The sequence below is a fragment of the Somniosus microcephalus genome, chromosome 12 (genome assembly GCF_052327205.1).
Source record: "Somniosus microcephalus isolate GS21.2 chromosome 12, FLI_Smic_1.0, whole genome shotgun sequence".
NCBI lineage: Eukaryota > Metazoa > Chordata > Chondrichthyes > Squaliformes > Somniosidae > Somniosus > Somniosus microcephalus.
The window spans coordinates 32,465,123-32,484,509 of NC_140998.1; the positions used below are offsets into that span (position 1 = coordinate 32,465,123).

Genomic DNA, 19,387 nt, shown 5'->3' on the forward strand with positions numbered 1-19,387 from the left:
CTTTGAGCGCCAAAACTGAATTTAGCGGGCAGCGAGGTTGATTAGCACCCATCGTTAAATTTCCAACTTCTCAAAAGTTAGTGCCCCCTTCCTGGGTGTGTGACTGAATTTCTCCTCCATAGTCCGCACTCTGGACTCTACAGAAGTTCAAGCCACAAGATTCGCCCCTGGTAAATGTTAACTGGCGGTAGGGTTGCCAACTCTGACTGGACGTATTCCTGGACATTTCATCACATGACCGATTGGTCCAACCTCCGCGCCCTCACACTCCCACCATTGGTCGCCCGACATGTCAATCCTTGCGGCGCACCGCCTCCCCGCACCTACTGGAAAGCAAACTCTTCTTTACCTGATTGTTTGACTGCGAGCCAACACTCACCCAATCTTTATTTCCCCCATCCCCGCCTCCAATATTTTTATAACAAATAAATAAAACTGTTCAAAGAAAATGATTTTTTTTTTAATGCCCCATGATATTTCTCCCTGGTTTGCTCACAGCAATGTCCTGGAGATTAATCTTTAATTCTTGGAGGCTCCAGGACAAGCCTAGGCAGGTTGGCAACCCAAACTGGTGGGGGGATTTCAGGATAAGCAGCACTTCAAGCCTCAGTACTAGGTGACACTATAAAGATTGACCCACATGCAGTGGATTAGATTTGTGTGTTACGATCAGTTAGTCCTGATTCATGCTAGGGGCACAGTGAGGAATTAATTTCTACAGTTAGGTTGGCCACAGTGACACCCCAGTCAAAATCTCAATGTTCGGATCCCAAGATACTTCAGGGCTGATCTCCCAAATAGACGTTGCCGCAGGGAACCTAGCTGCACACGCCAAGGGATCACGGGATTTGCTGCTGGTAATGATCTGTCTATTGAAAAGAATGGACAGAAAAAACGTGAATGCCACACCCACCATTTCCCAATTTGTAGCCTGTGGAGTGAGGCTCCATACCATCAGCACGTAGAAGGAAAATCTCTAGTGGCACCATGGTGTGAAAGCAAAGCTGACCAACATAAGCGCGCTCTGCATGTGCGAGGGCTTGTGTGCGAGTTTGTGTGTGGAATTCACCCTTCTATTTTTTTTTTAGGAAAAACTTATTTTCCTTTTTGCTGGGGCCAGGTGAGGTCACGTGCCACATAACACAAGTTGAGGCAAACCACATGAAAGGTCAGATTCAATGCGATCAAGCCATATTTCATTAGCATTCATCACATCTTTCAAACATTTGGATGTGTTCAGGCATGATGCAGCAGAACGAGTACATCTCTCATTGACTGCAGTGCATGCTGACATTAGTTCCAAAAATAACCCATCATGTTTAGCGCCACGGGGGTATTTTGTTTGATGTGAAAGGTACTATTCAAAAGTAAAGGGTGCAGTATTTAACTCCTGGGAGGCACTGTGAAGCATGACCCCATAAAACAACTAGGGGGCCATCTAATCAACTGTAGGCCTCCACTATTTACTTGCGTGGCTGTGGGGTGTTGACTGAGCTCCAGCAATGGAAGGCAAGGTTTGGAAGGAAAGGTTGTCTGATAGGTCTCTATTAAAATAGAACCGATTCCGCTATCAGGCGCCCACGATTTATGACCTGTGCTCCCTACGCACTCCACTTCTGGTTGGGAGTGCTCATACACAGAATCGGCCCTCGTCTATTTCATTTCCTTCTATCCCTACAGCGAAATGCCTACAGTTGCATGATAGGAATTAGTTGTTCGGCGTGCGGGATAATCGCAGGGGTGCATTTTCCACCCGCGAGAGTGGCCTTCAAGTAGGATACCAGCAGAGAATACGGCCCTTGACAAAGAGTTAGTGAGGAAATGCGTCTACCCTTTACCTTGGCAGCTCCTGTTGTCATTGTACATAGTGTAGCCCTCGGGGCAGACACAGTAGTAATCGCCTGGCTCATTCACACACTGGTGCTGGCAGAGGAACTCTGAGAAACTGCATTCGTCGATATCTAGAAATGAGAACCAATATCTGGGTCAGACACCGTGAACAGAGAACTCTTGTGTTGTGCTTTCTAGACTTACAACAGATGGCTGCTTTTCTATTGCACTGATATATCGGTGCCGAGTTTACCTTGTTCAAATATATATAGCAGTGTGTTTTGCGCCGTGCGTAAAGTTAAAGAAAAGTCTTTTATTAAAACATTATTCTAAACATTTTAATAAAAAGAACTTTTTTAAATTTCACACAGCGGTAAATGGGCTTCCCAGATTTTAGGTGCTGTTGTTTTCTTAAAGCCAAATTCCACTACCTATTCATTTTTTTTACAAAATCCAGTTCATTTTATTTAAATGTTATGCTTTATTATTGAATAGAAAGTAAACACATAACATAAAACACACATCACTTATGGAAAAGATACACCTCCATTTATTTTTGAGCTGGGGGATTAACTCTTGGGGGCGGGGTGGGAGGGGATCTTCTTCCAGGCAGAACCCTGTGTGTGTGTGTGTGTGTGTGTGTGTGTGCGTGTGTGGTTTTTTTCCCTCCCTCTCTCTCTCTCTCTCGAATGTTTGTTCACCTAAGACAAAGCAAGGGAATACACAATAAATGGTGGGATACTGAGACTTGTAGAGGAACAGAAGCTCCTTGGAGTGCATGTCCACAGATCCCTGAAGGTAGCAGGGCAGGTAGATAAGGTGGTTAAGAAGGCATACGGATACTTGCCTTTATTAGCCGAGGCACAGAATATAAGAGCAGGGAGGTTATACTTCAACTGTATCAAACACTAGTTAGGCCACGGCTAGAATAATGCGTGCAGTTCTGGTCACCACATTACAGGAAAGATGTGATTGCATTAGAGGGGGTGCAGAGGAGATTTACGTGGATGTTGCCAGGATTGGAGAATTTTAGCTATGAGGAAAGATTGGAGAGGCTGGGGTTGTTTTCTTTGGAACAGAGGAGGCTTAGGAGAGACCTAATTGAGGTGTATAAAATTATGAGGACAACTAGGTAGAGTGGATAGGAAGGACCTATTTCCCTTAGCAGAAGGGTCAATAACCAGGGGCCATAGATTTAAAGTACAGGAAACTTTCGATTAATCGGCACCTAACTAACCGGAAATGTCAGTTAACCGGCAAAATTCAGGAGTAGGTTCAGGTAGCTTTTATTACTTTTTTTACTCCATTTGTTGCTGTGCAAGGGTGTGGCTGCAGCTGTTGCTAAGCTACAGAGACGCTTGCAACTTGTGCCCATTGTTCTAAAGCTGTTGCTAAGCAACAGGGTTTGTTGCTTTGTACGGAGCTCTCAGCTCCGTATCTTTTACTATAGCGTTCGGTTATCCGGAATTTTTGATGAACCGGCACCACGTCGGTCCCGTCCGTGCCGGATAAAAAAAAGTTTCCTGTAATTGGTAGAAGGATTAGAGGGGAGTTGAGGAGAACTTTTTTCACCCAGAGGGTGGTGGGGATCTGGAACTCACTGCCTGAAAGGGTAGTAGAGGCAGAAACCCTCATCGTATTTTAAAAGTTCTTGGATATGCACTTGAAGTGCCGTAACCTACAGGGCCATGAACCATGAGCTGGAAAGTGGGATTAGACTGGGTAGCTCATTCGGCTGGCACAGACACGATGGGCCGAATGGCCTCCTTCTGTGCTGTAAATTTCTATGATTCTATGAACAGTATTTAGATTTTATCATCATTGAGTACTCCTAGATCAGACAGAGTGTGTTGCCTCCTAACTTGAGAATGAGACTCCAGTGTGCCACTTTCCTCCTTGCACTGGTCTCCTAAGAAGCATTGAGCTCTGGTATAGATTGCCTGAGAGCCCGTTTATAGACCCACATTCCCGTGCATTAACATTGGTTTCATTAGCAGTGGGTTGTTTGCGCTAAAGACAGTGGAAGAACAGCCATGATCTTATTGAATGGCAGAGCAGGCTCGAGGGGCTGTATGGCCTACTCCTGCTCCTATTTCTCATGTTCCTCTGCACATCTGTCATCAGCTGCACTTCGCTAAAGTAAAAGTACCTCAGAACCTCCCCTTAATTAGCTCGATAATGTGCTCCAATCCCAACCTCAGAAGAACATCTGGACTGCAGTGTTGGGAGTTATTAACCACATTTTATCTCGGCCATTCTTGTGGTCTCTTTGATACAAACTTATGCTGAGTTTGTGCTTTCTGGGTTGAGATGTCCCAAACTTATTGGAACCTCCAGTCACTAGTGAGAGCAGACTTTATTCTGGGACAAATTTCAGCATCGTTCCCAGAGTTGAAAGAACAGTGCACTAATAGACTTGTACCCATTATCCCTCCTCAATCCTCCATTGAAATCTCAAGATACCTGTATAATTAAAGGACATGATGATTAGAATCAGAGCAATTTTATTTAGCTCTTTAGTTTTACGACCTATATCGTAGCAAAGATTGATCTGTGAATTATTCCACTAAATGGAGCAATTTAGTGCCTGACTGACCTGTATTCTACTGTGGCCTGTCCAGGATAAATGTTAGGGCCTAATGAAAACTGTTCTGCCATGACAATATGTTTTTAATAAAGTATATTTCCCGGCAATTTGCTTTCATAGTGTTCAGTAATGCCAACTCTCGCGAATGAATCGTGAGACACGCGATTTTCAATGATCTCGCTCTTTAACTGTGGAAAGTCATGATTTTTTTCCCCACTTTATTAATCTTCGTCACAGCTCCTGGTGATTGGCTGCTCTGGGACACGAGGCTGTGCGCTGCAGGAAGAGGAGGAGGAGAAGGAGAGAGGGGAAAAAGACTGCAGGCCTGCAGATGCTTGATTGACAGTTGTAAGATTCATCGATTGACAGCTGTTCATGGTTCTGGCAGTTAATTGGCAGCAGAGGGAACCAATCACAAAGCAAAGTGACAGGGCGCAGCCAATGGAAGAGCAAGGAAGGCGGTGCCATTTTGTGACGCGGTTTCGGCGGGGGGGGGGCGTGTGGGCGCGGTTGGAGTCGGGCCGTGGATGTGTTTCTCCCTTTCCCGGGCCGAGCAGCGTCGTGTCGGTACTGATCACCTGATCGCGCGGGGGGCAGAAGAGAGAAACCAGAGGGGTGGGGGAGTGAGACCAGAGGCAAGGGAGAGAAAGAAAAGAGAGAGGGACAAAGAGAGAGAGACAAAGGAATGGTGATGGCAGCAACATTAACAGCTACCATGTGAGGAAACAAGAGAAAAAAGTATAAGAAGAAATACAGGGGGGCAATTTATAGTCTGAAATTGTTGAACTCGATGTTAAGTCCAGAAGGCTGTAAAGTGCCTAATAGAAAGACGAGGTGCTGTCCCTCAGGCTTACGTTGAGCCTCCTTGGAACAGTGTAAGAGATCAGAGTGGGAGTGGAGGGGAGAATTAAAGTGACAGGCGACCGGAGGCTCGGGGTCACGCTTGCGGACTGAACGTTCATCATCATTCACACCTTATCTAGAGTCATCTTTTGTATCTTAACTTGTCCCATTACCTCTCCTTTGCCTTGCACCATCATCCCTTTTATCAGTCAATCTCTCCTGCCTTCCATCCTATCACAGACCCTCCCTTTGTTCTGTCCTCCCCTCCACCCTGCCCCCGCTTAAAAATCTCTCTTCCCTAACCTTTTCCAGTTCTGACAAAGGGTCATCGACCTGAAACGTTAACTCTGTTTCTCTCTTCTCGATGCTGCCTGACCTGCTGAGTGTTTCCAGCACTTTCTGTTGTTATTTCAGTCAATCTATATTGGTTGATGTTTGGAAAAAAATAGATTTCTAGACCAAATCTGATGATTTTTAAGAGTTTGTCTGCTGATTTATGAGGCAGTGGGGCTGGCATTACTGAGTGTTAACTCTGAGCTCATGTTGATTCTGTTCCCTTAGAGACATGCCTTTACGTTAACAGGAAAACAGTCAGTTACCAACTGACGAGGGAGTGCTTTGTTTTTTGTGGTGAATCACAGGGCAGGTCAGCAGTCACGCTTGTTATTTATTGTGTCATGGAAAACAAAACACAAACACATACAGAGCCCACATACCATCCCTGCCATGCCCCAGCTGTGGTTAGGTGGCTCGCCCCACGATGACCTCACTTGCCACTCTTTTATATTTAGTTTACAGTTGGTGAGCAGATGACAGTTGGACTGTTTATCATGTCTGTCCATCCCTCTCTATATTAATCTTACCCCAGTTTGTGTACCATCACATAAGAAATAGGAGGAGTAAGCCATTCGGCCCCTCGAGCCTGCTCCGCCATTCAATAAGCTGATCTTCTACCTCAACTCCACATTCCTGCCCGATCCCCATATCTCTCGATTCCCTTAATATCCAACAATCTATCGATCTCTGTCTTGAATATACTCAATGACAGCCTCCACAGCCCTCTGGGGGAGAGAATTCCAAAGATTCACCACCCTCTGAGTGAAGAAATTTCTCCTCATCTCAGTCCTAAATGGCCAACCCCTTATTCTGAGACTGTGACCCCTGGTTCTAGACTCCCCAGCCAGGGGAAATATCCTCCCTGCATCTACCCTGTCAAGCCCTGTAAGAATTTTATATATTTAAATGAAATCACCTCTCATTCTTCTAAACTCTAGAGAATATAGGCCTAGTCTACTCAATCTGTCCTCATAGGACAATCTCCCCATCCCAGGAGCCAGTCTGGTGAACCTTTGTTGCACTCCCTCTATGGCAAGTATATCCTTCCTTAGGTAAGGAGACCAAAACTGTACACAATACTCCAGGTGTGGTCTCACCAGGGCCCTATATAATTGCAGGAAGACGTCTTTACTCTTATACTCAAATCCTCTTGTAATAAAGGCTAACATACCATTTGCTTTCCTAATTGCTTGCTGGACGTACATGTTAACTTTCAGTGATTCGTGTACAAGAACACCCAGGTCCCTCCGAACACCAACATTTCCCAATCTCTCACCATTTAAAAAATACTCTGCTTTTCTACCAAAGTGGCTAACTTCACATTTCTCCACATTATATTCCATTTGCCATGTTTTGCCCACTCACTTAGCCTGTCAATATCCCCTTGAAGCCTCTTTGCATCCTCCTCACAACTTACATTCCCATCCAGCTTTGTATCATCAGCAAACTTGGATATATTACATTTGGTCCCCTCATCCAAATCACTGACATAGATTGTGAATAGCTGAGGCCCAAGCACTGATCCTTGCCCCACCCCACTAGTTACAGCATGCCAACCCGAAAATGACCCGCGTATTCCCACTCTCTGTTTTCTGTCTGTTAACCAATCCTCAATCCATGCTAGTATATTACTCCCAATCCCATGAGCCCTAATTTTGTTTAATAACCTCGTGTGTGGCAGCAATCTGATTATTATTTTCTAAGTGCCCTGTTACCACATCCTTAATAGTAAATTCTAGCATTTTCCCTACTAATGTCAGGCTAACTGGTCTGTAGTTCCCCATTTTCTCTCTCCCTCCTTTCTTAAATAGTGGAGTTACATTTGCTACCTTCCAATCTGCGGGAACTGTTCTAGAATCTATGGAATTTTGGAACATCCTTGGCGACATGTTGCAAGACGTAATACCAGAAGACAAGGCCCAATTTTTTATCCCTTCCCCATTTCTCCTGATGGCACTGACTTCCATAGTGACAGCCGCGGCTCAGTGGGCAGCACTCGCCTCTGAGTCAGAAGGTTGTGGGTTCAAGCACCCACTCCAGAGACTTGAGCACAAAAATCTAGGCTGACACTTCAGTGCAGTGCTGAGGGAGTGCTGCACTGTCAGAGGTGCCGTCTTTTTGGATGAGCCATTAAACCAAGCTCTCTCAGGTGGATGTAAAAGATCCCATGGCACTATTTTGAAGACCAAGAATGATTAAACCGACTTTAAAAAGCGTCAGATTTTCCAGTAGCGTCCATTCAGCTGGGGTAAACAACTGCAGGACCCGGTGACATCACAGGACAGCTGGTTGGTGAATTGGTTAGTGAAGTTATGCTAAACCTGTATCGAACTTTGGTTAGACCACACTTGGAGTACTGTGTATAGTTTTGGTTGCCGAATTATAAAAAGGATATAGAGGCACTGGAGAGGATGCAGAGAAGATTTATAAGGATGATGATACCAGAAATGTGAGGGTAAACCTATCAAGAAAGGATGAACAGGCTGGGTCTCTTTTCTCTAGGGTGACCTAATAGAGGTCTTTAAAATTATGTATGGTTTTGATAGAGTGGATACAGAGAGAGTGTTTACACTTGTGGGGAAGAACAAAACTAGAGGCCATCAACATAAGATAGTCACCAAGAAATCAAATAGGGAATTCAGGAGAAACTCCTTTAGCCAGAGAGTGGTGAGAATGTGAACTCGCTACCACAGGGAGTGGTTGAGGCATATAGCATGCATTTAAGAGGAGGCTAGATAAGCACATGAGGGATAAGGGAATAGAGGGTTATGCTGATAGGGTTAGATGAGGAAAGACGGGAGGAGGCTCCAGTGGACCATAAACGCCGGCATGGACTGGTTGGGCCAAATGGCCTGTTTCTGTGCTGTATATCCTATATGTAATATAATGTAATACATTTTTTTGCAGGCCGAGTCCTGAAGGACATAACTGCCAGTCTGAGCCTGCGACAGATGGTGAAAGAACCAACATTAGGGAAAAACCTACTTGACCTCGTCCTCACGAATCTACCTGTCGCAGATGCATCTGTCCATGACAGCATTGGTAGCAGTGAGCACCACACAGTCATTGTGGAGACGAAGTCCCGTCTTCACACTGAGGACACCCTCCATCATGTTGTGTGGCACTACCACCGTGCTAAATGGGATAGATTCAGAACAGATCTAGCAGTTCAAAACTGGGCATCCATGAGGCACTGTGGGCCATCAGGAGCAGCAGAATTGTATTCCACCACAATCTGTAACCTCATGGCCTGGCATAGCCCTCACTCTACCATTACCACCAAGCCAGGGGACCAACCTGGTTCAACAACGAGTGTAGAAGAGCATGCCAGAAGCAGCACCAGGCATACCGAAAAATGAGGTGCCAACCTGGGGAGCTGCAACACAGGACTACATGCATGCTAAAAAGCGGAAGCAGCATGCTACAGACAGGGCTAAGCGATCTCACAATCAACGGATCAGATCAAAGCTCTGCAGTCCTGCCACATCCAGTCCTGAATGGTGGTGGACCATGCCCGCATACAACAAGACCTGGACGACATTCAGGCTTGGGCTGATAAGTGGCAGGTAACATTCGCGTCACAGAAGTGCCAGGCAATGACTATCTCCAACAAGCGAGAGTCTAACCACCGCCCCTTGACATTCAATGGCATTACCATCGCCGAATCCCCTACCATCAATATCCTGGGGGGTCATCGTTGACCAGAAACTTAACTGGACCAGCCACATAAATACTGTGGCAACAAGAGCGGGTCAGAGGCTAGGTATTCTGCTGTCAGTGTCTCACCTCCTGACTCCCCAAAGCCTTTCTACCATCTACAAGGCACAAGTAAGGAGTGTGATGGAGTACTCTCCACTTGCCTGGATGAGTGCAGCTCCAACAACACTCAAGAAGCTCGACACCATCCAGGACAAAGCAGCCTGCTTGATTGGCACCCCAGCTACCACTTTATAAACATTCACTCCCTCCACCACCGGCGTACCGTGGCTGCAGTGTGTACCATCTACAACTGCAGCAACTCACCAAGGCTTCTTCGGCAGCACCTCCCAAACCCGCGACCTCTTCCACCTAGAAGGACAAGGGCAGCAGGCGCATGGAAACACCACCACCTCCAAGTTCCCCTCCAAGTCACACACCATCCTGACTTAGAAGTATATTGCCGATCCTTCATCTTCGCTGGGTCAAAGTCCTGGAACTCCCTACCTAACAGCTCTGTGGGTGTACCTTCACCACACTGACTGCAGCGGTTCAAGGTGGCGGCTCACCACCACCTTCTCAAGGGCAATTAGGGATGGACAATAAATGCTGGCCTTGCCAGCGGTGCCCAGATCCCATAAACAAATTTAAAAAAACAACTCATGGGAGGAGGAGGCTCCATAAATATCCCCATCCTCAATGATGGTGGAGTCCAGCATGTGAGTGCAAAAGACAAGGCTGAAGCGTTTGCAACCATCTTCAGCCAGAAGTGCAGAGTGGATGATCCATATGAGCCTCCTCCTGAGGCCCCCACCATCACAGAATCCAGTCTTCAGTCAATTCAATTCACTCCACCTGATATCAAGAAACGGCTGAGCGCACTGGATACAGCAAAGGCTATGGGCCCCGACAACATCCCGGCTATCGTGCTAAGACTTGTGCTCCAGAACTAGTCGCGCCTTGAGCCAAGCTGTTCCAGTACAGCTACAACACTGGCATCTATCCAACAATGTGGAAAGCTGCCCAGGTATGTCCTGTCCACAAAAAGCAGAACAAATCCAATCCGACCAATTACTGCCCCATCAGTCTACTCTCAATCATCAGCAAAGTGATGGAAAGTGTCATCAAAAGTGCCATCAAGTGGTACTTACTCATCAATAACCTGCTCACGGATGCCCAGTTTGGGTTCCGCCAAGACCACTCTGCTCCCGACTTCATTCCAGTCTTGGTCCAAACATGGACAAAGGAGCTGAATTCGAGAGGTGAGGTGAGAGTGACTGTACTTGACATCAGCAGTTCAAGAAGGCGGCTCACCACCACCTTTTCAAGGGCAATTAGAGATGGGCAATAAATGGTGGCCTTGCCAGTGACGCCCACATCCCATAAACGAATTTTAAAAAAATTTGACCCAGGAGGGAGTCACACCCCTTAGTTTAAATTTGGTTAGTGGTCAGGGGCAAGACGATGTGACTATGAGTCTGGCAGGTAAGTGGACCTCAGATGCAGTGATGGAGGAGTCTCAGCCTTTGCCATTGTCCAACATGTATGTGGTACTTGCTACTGGTATGGATGAGAACAAAGACTACCAGGTGGATGGGCAAATTGACCACGGCACCCTGGTATAGGAGGCCATTCAACTGGGGGGGGGGGGGACAACGCGAAAATGATTGTGGTAGTGGTAGGGGGTAGTATAGTGAGGGGGATAGATACAGTTCTCCACAGCCGCGAATGGGAGTCCCAAAGGCTGCGTTGCCTGCCCAGTGCCAGGGTCAAGGACATTGCTTCACGGCTGGAGAAGAACTTGGAGCAGGAGAGAAAGGATCCAGTTGTTGTGGTCCATATAGGAACCAACACCATAGGTAGAACTAGGAATGAGGTTCTGCTGAGGGAGTTTGAGGAGCTAAGGTACAAATTAAAAAGCAGAACCTCAAAGGTATCTCTGGATTACTACCTGAGCCATGGCAAATTGGCATAGGGACAAACAGATTAGAGGATTAAATGCGTGCCTGAAAGAGCGGTGTGGGAGGCAGGGGTTTCAATTCATGGGGCACTGGCACCAGTAGTGGGGAAAGAGGGAGCTGTTCCATTGGGACAGACTCCAGTTAAACCAGGCTGGGACCAGTGTCCTGGTAAATCGAATAACTAGGGTGATAGATAGGGCTTTAAACTAATAAGGGGGAATGAGGGTTCAGGTAAGGGTAAATTTATAGGTCTAATGGGAAACATCAAGGCTGTAGAGTAGAGTAGTGATTTGGGTAAAATCAAGCAAATTATTGTGTCATGAAGGGGTAGAGTTTAATAATGATAATAGGGCATTAGCGACTAAGACCACATCAGGAAAAATAGTAAAAAGTTAAAATTAATGGCTCTATATCTGAATGCACGAAGCATTTGTAACAAGATAGGTGAATTAATGATATAAATAGAGATCAATGGGTTTGATCTAGTAGCCATTACTGAGACATGGTTGCAGGATGACCAAAGTTGGGAACTAAATATTCTAGAGTACTTGACTTTTAGAAAAGATAGGCAAAATGGAAAAGGAGGTGGTTTAGAACTGATAAAGGATGAGATAAAGGCAGTAGTGAGAAAGGGTCTTAGCCCAGAAAATCAGGACGTAGAATCTATGGGTGGAGCTACAAAATAACAGCAGCAGGAAACACTGGTGGGAGTAGTTTATAGGCCCCCTAACAGTAATCATAGTGTTGGACAGAGTACAAATCAGGAAATTAGAGGAGCATGCAACAAGGGTAATGCAATCATCATGGGGTCTTTAATCTTCATATAGACTGGGCAAACCAATTTGGCAAAAATAGCTTGGAGGACAAGTTCATGGAATGATTTTGAGATGGCTTTCTAGAACAATATGTTGAGGAACCAACTAGGGAACAGGATATTTTAGATCTCGCATTGTGCAATGAGACAGGGTTAATTAGTAATCTTATAGTAAAGAATCCTCTGGGGAAGAATGATCGTAATATGATATAATTTCACATTGAGTTTGAGATTGATGTAGTTAAGTCCAAAACTAGGGTCTTAAATTTAAACAATGCCAATTACAGAGGGATGAGGGACGAGTTGGCTAAGGTAGATTGGAAAATTAGATTAAAACATATGCCGGTAGATAAGCAATGGCAAACATTTAAATAAATAATTAATTATTCTTAATGAATATACGGTCCCACGAGGCATAAAAACTCTACTGGAAAAGTGGTACAACCATGGCTAATTAGAGAAGTTATGGATAGTATTAGATTGAAAGAAGAGGCTTACAATGTTGCCAAAATGAGTAGTAAGCCTAAGGATTGGAAGGGTTTAAAAATCAGCAGCGGATGAGCAAGAAATTGATAAAGAGGGAGATAATAGATATGAGAGTAAATTAGCAAGAAATATAAAAACAGACCGTAAGAGCTTTTACGAGTATGTAAAAAGGAAGAATGTAGACATGGGCGCCTTAGAGGCAGAGACAGGATTAATTATAATGGGGAATAAGAAAATGGCAGAGATGTTAAACAAATATTTTGTTTCTGTCTTTACAATAGAAGACACAAAGAACATACCGGAAATATTGGGGAGCCAAAAAGTGGGTCTAATGAGAGTGAGGAACTTAAAGTAATTAATATTAGTAAAGAAAAAGTAGTTGAGAAACTAATGGGACTAAAAGCTGACAAATCCCCATGACCTGATGGCCTACATCCTAGGGTTTTAAAAGAGGTGGCTACAGAGATAATGGATGCATTAGTTTTGATCTTCTAGAATTCTCTCAATTCTAGAATGGTCTCCTCGGATTGGAAGGTAGCAAATGTAACCCCGCTGTTAAAGAAAGGAGGGAGCGAGAAAACAGGGAACTACAGGCCAGTTAGCCTGACCTGAGTCGTAGCCAAAATGCTAGAATCCATTATTAGGGATGTGGTAACAGGACACTTAGAAAATCATAATGGCCCTGAAATTGCAGCCTCCATGACCGTGTACTCTGAGAGCAAGCCGTTGTAATCCATTTGAAAGGCCCCGCAACTTCTGGATATCCGCATGCACTTGCGCATTCGCGAAATCTGGAACTTGCGAACTGTCAAGGTACGCCTTGACAGCTCATCCGAACCACTTGAAAAGTGAGTATTGCTGGTGCAGAGCTGGGCTATTTTCCCAACAACTGCCCAGCAATTGCCCACGCAACTCTTACGGCTGGTAAAAGCAGGCTTCGGGCCTGCTTGCATCCGCATAATAAGGGTATATATAAGGCTTAAATAAAACATTTAAAAATGAAAAATTATGCACATACACTTTAAAATGAGTTTATGCAAATATTGGCCCGGATTAAGATGTTTAAAATTATTTATCAAAAAATACATTTATTGAGGTTGGTGCAATGAAGGAACTTATGAATAAATTTGCAATTCAGTACATTGTATAATTATTAAAATTCTGTACACTATGATTATTTGGGGGATTCCATTGCATATCATTAGAGGATTCCCTTTGTAAATGATTGCAATGGATTCCTCCTTTGTCACTGGCGGACTGGACCCACGTGATCCCAGGGATGCTGCCGAACCGCCTGCATCCCTGGGATCCATGGGCCTTTACGCTGCCGTCCGCCTGGAGTCCTGAGCCAACAACTCTTCACAGCCTGGGCACCAGGAGGTACTTTCAGAAGTGTTTCGCGGGTCGGAGGCGTACTCCAGAGTTACGCCTCTGACCGCAATTTCTAGACCAATATGATTAGGCAGAGTCAACACAGGTTATGAAAGAGAAATCATGTTTGACAAATTTATTTAGAGTTTTTTGAGAGTGTAACCAGCAGGGTAGAAAAGGGGGAACCAGTGGATATGGTGTATTTGGATTTCCAGAAGGCATTCGATAAGGTGTCACACAAAAGGTTTTACACAAGATTAAAGAGTGTGCAGGGGCAGAGAGACCTGGGAGTTGATGTGCATAGGTCCCTGAAGGTGGCAGGACATATTGAGAGAGTGATTAGCAAAGCATATGGGATCTTGGGCTTCATAAATAGAGGTATTGAGTACAAAAGTAGAGAAGTTATGCTGAACCTTTATAAAGCGCTGGTTAGGCCACAACTGGAGTATTGCTTCCAGTTCTGGTCACCACACTTTAGGATGTGGAGGCTCTTGAGAGGGTGTAGAGGAGATTTACCAGAATGGTTCCGGGGATGGGGGATATTAGCCAGAAGGACAGGTTGGAGAAGCTGGATTTGTTTTCATTAGAGCAAAGGAGGTTGAGGGGTGATTTGATAGAGGTGTACAAGATTATGACAGGTTTGAATAGGCTAGATGGGGAAAGGCTGTTCCCGTTAGTTGATGGTACAAGGACTTGGGGACACAGATTTAAGGTTTTGAGCAAGAGATACAGGGGGCGATGTGAGGAAAAACTTTTTTAAGCAGCACGTGGTAAGGACCTGGAACTCGCTGCCGACAGAAGTGGTGGAAGCGGACACATTCAATGTTTTCAAGGGGAGACTGGATAGGCAGTTGAGGGAAATAATCTTGCAGGGCTACGGGGATAGAGCGGGGGAATGGGACTGACTGGGTTGCTCTACAGAGAGCCAGCATGGACTCGATGGGCCGAATGGCCTCCTTCTGTGCCGTTATAACTCTATTAGGGCTCATGGAATTGGGGGTAATATATTAGCATGGATTGAGGATTGGTTAACGGAGACAAAACAGAGAGTAGGAATAAACTGGTCATTTTCGGGATGGCAGGGTATAACTAGTGGAATGCTGCAAGGATCAGTGCTTGGGCCTTAACTATTTACAATCTACATCAATTGCTTAGATGAAGGGAGCGAGTGTAATGTATCCAATTTTGCTGATGATACAAAGCTAGGTGGGAAAGTAAGCTGTGAGGAGGACACAGAGAGGCTGTAAAGGGATATAGACAGGTTAAATGAGTGGGCAAGAGGTGGCAGATGGAGTGTAATGTGGGGAAATGTGAAGAATGGAAAAGCAGAATATTTTTTACAAGAGAGACTAATAAATGTTGGCATTAAGAGGGATTTGGGGGTCCTTCTACATGAATCACAGAAAGTTAACATGCAGGTATAGCAAGTAATTAGGAAGGCAGATGGTATGTTAGCCTTTATTGCAAGGGGGTTAGAGTGTAAGAGTAAAGAAGCTTTGCTGCAATTGTACAGGGCTTTGGTGCAACCACACCTGGAGTACTGTGTGCAGTTCTGGTCTCCTTATCTAAGGAAGGATAGGCTTGCTGTAGAGGGGGTGCAACAAAGGTGCACTCGATGGATTCCTGGGATGAGAGGGCTGTCCTATGAGGAGAGACTGAGCAAGAGGGCTTGACAGGGTAGGTGCTGAGAGACTGTTTATCCTGGCTGAAGAGTCTAGAACTAGGGGTCATTATATCAGGATAAGGGGTCAGCCATTTAGGACTGAGTTGAGGAGAAATTTCTTCACTCAAAGGGTTGTGAATCTTTGGAATTCTCTACCCCAGAGGGTTGTGGCTGCTCAGTCGTTGAGTATATTCAAGACTCAGAGCGATAGATTCTTGGGCACTACGGAAATCAAGGGATATGGGGATCGGGCGGGAAAGTGGACTTGATGTAGAAATTCAGCCATGATATTGAATGGTGCAGCAGGTTTGAGGGGCCGTATGGCCTACTCCTGCTCCTATTTACGTTCTTATGTTCTAAACTGAGGCTCCGTCTGCCCTCTCAGGTGGACGTAAAAGATTCCATGGCATTATTTCGAGGAAGAGCAGGGGAGTTATTCCCAGTTTCCTGGGCAAAATTTATCCCTCCATCAACATTACTAACATAGAAACATAGAAGATAGGAGCAGGAGTAGGCCATTCGGCCCCTCGAGCCTGTTCCGCCATTTAATGAGATCATGGCTGATCATCCAAATTCAGTACCCTGTCCCTGCCTTCTCCCCATATCCCTTGATCCCTTTAGCCTTAAGAAATATATCTAACTCCTTCTTGAATATATTTAATGAATTGGCCTCAACTGCCTTGTGTGGCAGAGAATTCCACAGGTTCACCACTCTCTAGGTGAAGAAATTCCTCCTCATCTCAGTCCTAAATGGCTTACCCCTTATCCTTAGACTGTGACCCCTGGTTCTGGACTCCCCTGCCATCGGGAACATCCTTCCTGCATCTAGTCTGTCTAGTCCTGTTAGAATTTTATAAGTTTCAATGAGATCCCCTCTCATTCTTCTAAACTCTAGCGAATATAAGCCTAATCGACCCAACCTCTCCTCATACGTCATTCCTGCCATCCTAGGTATCAGTCTGGTGAATCTTCACTGCACTTTCACCATGGCACGAACATCCTTCCTCAGATAAGGTGACCAAAACTGCACACAATACTCAAGGTGGGGTCTCACCAAGGCCCTGTACAACTGCAGCAAGACATCCTTGCTCCTGTACTCGAATCTTCTCGCTACGAAGGCCAACATACCATTTGCCTTCTTAACCGCCTGCTGCACCTGCATGCTTACCTTCAGCGACTGGCGCACAAGGACACCCAGGTCTCGTTGCAATTCCCCTTCTCCCAATCTATTGCCGTTCAGATAATAATCTGTCTTCCTGTTTTTGCCACCAAAGTTAATAACCTCACATTTATCCACATTATACTGCATTTGCCATGCATCTGCCCAATCGCCCAACCTGTCCAAATCATACTGGAGTTTCTCTGCATCCTCCTCACAGAACACACACCCACCCAGCTTTGTGTCATCTGCAAACTTGGAGATAGTACATCTAGTTCCCTCGTCTAGATCATTAATATATATTGTGAATAGCTGGGGTCCTAGCACCGATCCCTGCGGTACCCCACTAGTCACTGCCTACCACTCGGAAAAAGACCCGTTTATTCCAACTCTTTGCTTCCTGTCTGCCAACCAGTTCTCTATCCAAGACAGTACCTTACCCCCAATCCCGTGTGCTTTAACTTTGCATGCTAATCTCTTATGCGGGACCTTATCGAAAGCCTTCTGAAAGTCCAAATACACCACATCCACTGGTTCTCCCTTATCTATTCTACCAGTTACATCCTCAAAAAATTCTAGTAGATTAGTCAAGCATGATTTACCTTTTGTAAATCCATGTTGACTTTGTCCGATCCTGTCACTGTTTTCCAAGTGCTCTGCTATTACATCTTTTATAATGGACTCTAGCATTTTCCCCACTACCGATGTCAGACTTACCGGTCTGTAATTCCCCGTTTTCTCTCTACCACCCTTTTTAAATAGTGGGGCATCGATGGGTGATATCAGTGCTAGAGAAAGGATAATTTTAATACTTTCATCAGCAGCAAGCACCCTCCGATCAGGATATTATAACTCAGATTAGAATATGGTTTCCCTTACTCAGTCCCAAAAATAGAATTTAGTTCACAAGAACAAACCCTACTGCCGCACTATGATTTTTTTCCCATTTCTAACAGCAGCCAACCTTTTATATCAATGAGTGAGATTGCTGGTTTAGTGCCTATTGGTGTTGAATTATGAAACGTTTTGAAGCCGCTTCTACCCTCTCAGGTGGACGCCAAAGATCCCACGGCACTACTCGGAGAGCAGTGGAGTTATAAGAACATAAGACAAAAGCAAAATACTGCGGATGCTGGAAATCTGAAATAAACACTGAAAATGCTGGACATACTCAGCAGGTCAGGCAGCATCTGTGGAGAGAGAAACAGAGTTAACGTTTCAGGTCGATGACCCTTCATCTGACGAAGGGTCATCGACCTGAAACGTTAACTCTGTTTCTCTAAGAACATAAGAACCTGGAGCAGAGTAGGCCATACGGCCCCTTGAGCCTGCTCCGCCATTCTATAAGATCATGGCTGATCTTCTACCTCAACTCTACTTTCCCGCCCTATCCCCAATGGCTTTCGTGTTTCCCTCAATTACAGCACTGATTACACTTCAAAAGGACTTCATTGGATGTGAAGCGCTTTGGGACATGCTGAGTTCGTGAAAGGTGCAGTCTAAATGCAAGTTCTTTCTTTCTTTAATGCTGTGGGGCCATGCTGCCCGAGGTACTGTGTTGAAACTGCCCAAACTCAATTCAGGTTGGAGCCTTACACCCTCAGGGAAAGCAGCCATTGATCCCAGTATTCCGCACCTGATTCAAACACAAGTCGCAGAGGTAGAAGGCCAACTTGTTAGCCCACCGTTTCATTCTAATTCTCTTTTGGTCATTTCAAGGAGTTTATTTGCCAGATAGGAACCTAGGAACAGGAGTGGGCCATTCAGCCCCTCGAGCCTATTCCGCCATTTAATGAGATCACGGCTGATCTGTGATCTAACTCCATATACCCGCCTTTGGCCCATATCCCTCAATACCTTTGGTTAACAAAAAGCCATCAATCGCCGGTTGTGGAAGAGAGTTCCAAACACCTACCACACTTTGTGTGTAGAAATGTTTCCTAATTTCACTCCTGAAAGGTCTGGCTCTAATTTTTAGACTCCGCCTCTGAATCCCCAAATCCCCAACAGCGGAAATAGTTTCTCTCTATCTACCCTATCTGTTCCCCTTAATATCTCGAAAACTTCGATCAGATCATGCAATACTGTAATAGGAGTTAGTAAACTTGGGTTTAGTACAAGTTAATAAGAAAACTGAGACTGAGTTACATTTGCACATATACATTTACAAACATAAACTGGCGTATTTATAGTGTCTGCACGCTGATTACAATGTCATTGACCAAGCTTTTGGTCTCCTATCCTTATATCTCCTTATGTGGCTCGGTGTCAAATTTTGTTTGATAATCGCTCCTGTGAAGCACCTTGGGACGTTTTACTACGTTAAAGGCGCTATATAAATGCAAGTTGTTGTTGTCATTGTTTTTTTTTACCTGTCACTTTCTTTCTTGAAAAAGTTTATTGTATTATCAAAGAAGTACATTATATATATATAAATATATAATATAAATATATATATATATATATATATACCTGCAAGTTATTATTTTCTGAGTGAGTTTACATGTGTAGAATGGCCTTCCTCACTCATTGCCACCTTGCAATCTTGTGATAAATAAGCAGGAAAAAATATATATACAGTCTACACTTGAGAATTGAAAATTTGCGCTAAAAGTATTCAGTAATTTGTATGAAGCAATGT

The 19,387-nt window shown here is 44.8% G+C and overlaps 1 protein-coding gene across 2 annotated transcripts in view; it reads right to left on the reverse strand.

Moving 5' to 3' along the window:
* fbln5 (fibulin 5) overlaps positions 1-19,387 on the reverse strand; it is a 121,874-nt gene that overhangs the window by 19,407 nt on the left and 83,080 nt on the right. For both annotated transcript variants that reach the window (XM_086002728.1, XM_086002727.1), the window contains exon 8: positions 1,839-1,961. In XM_086002728.1, the coding sequence (XP_085858854.1) occupies positions 1,839-1,961 (123 nt within the window). The remainder of the gene's footprint in view (positions 1-1,838; positions 1,962-19,387) is intronic.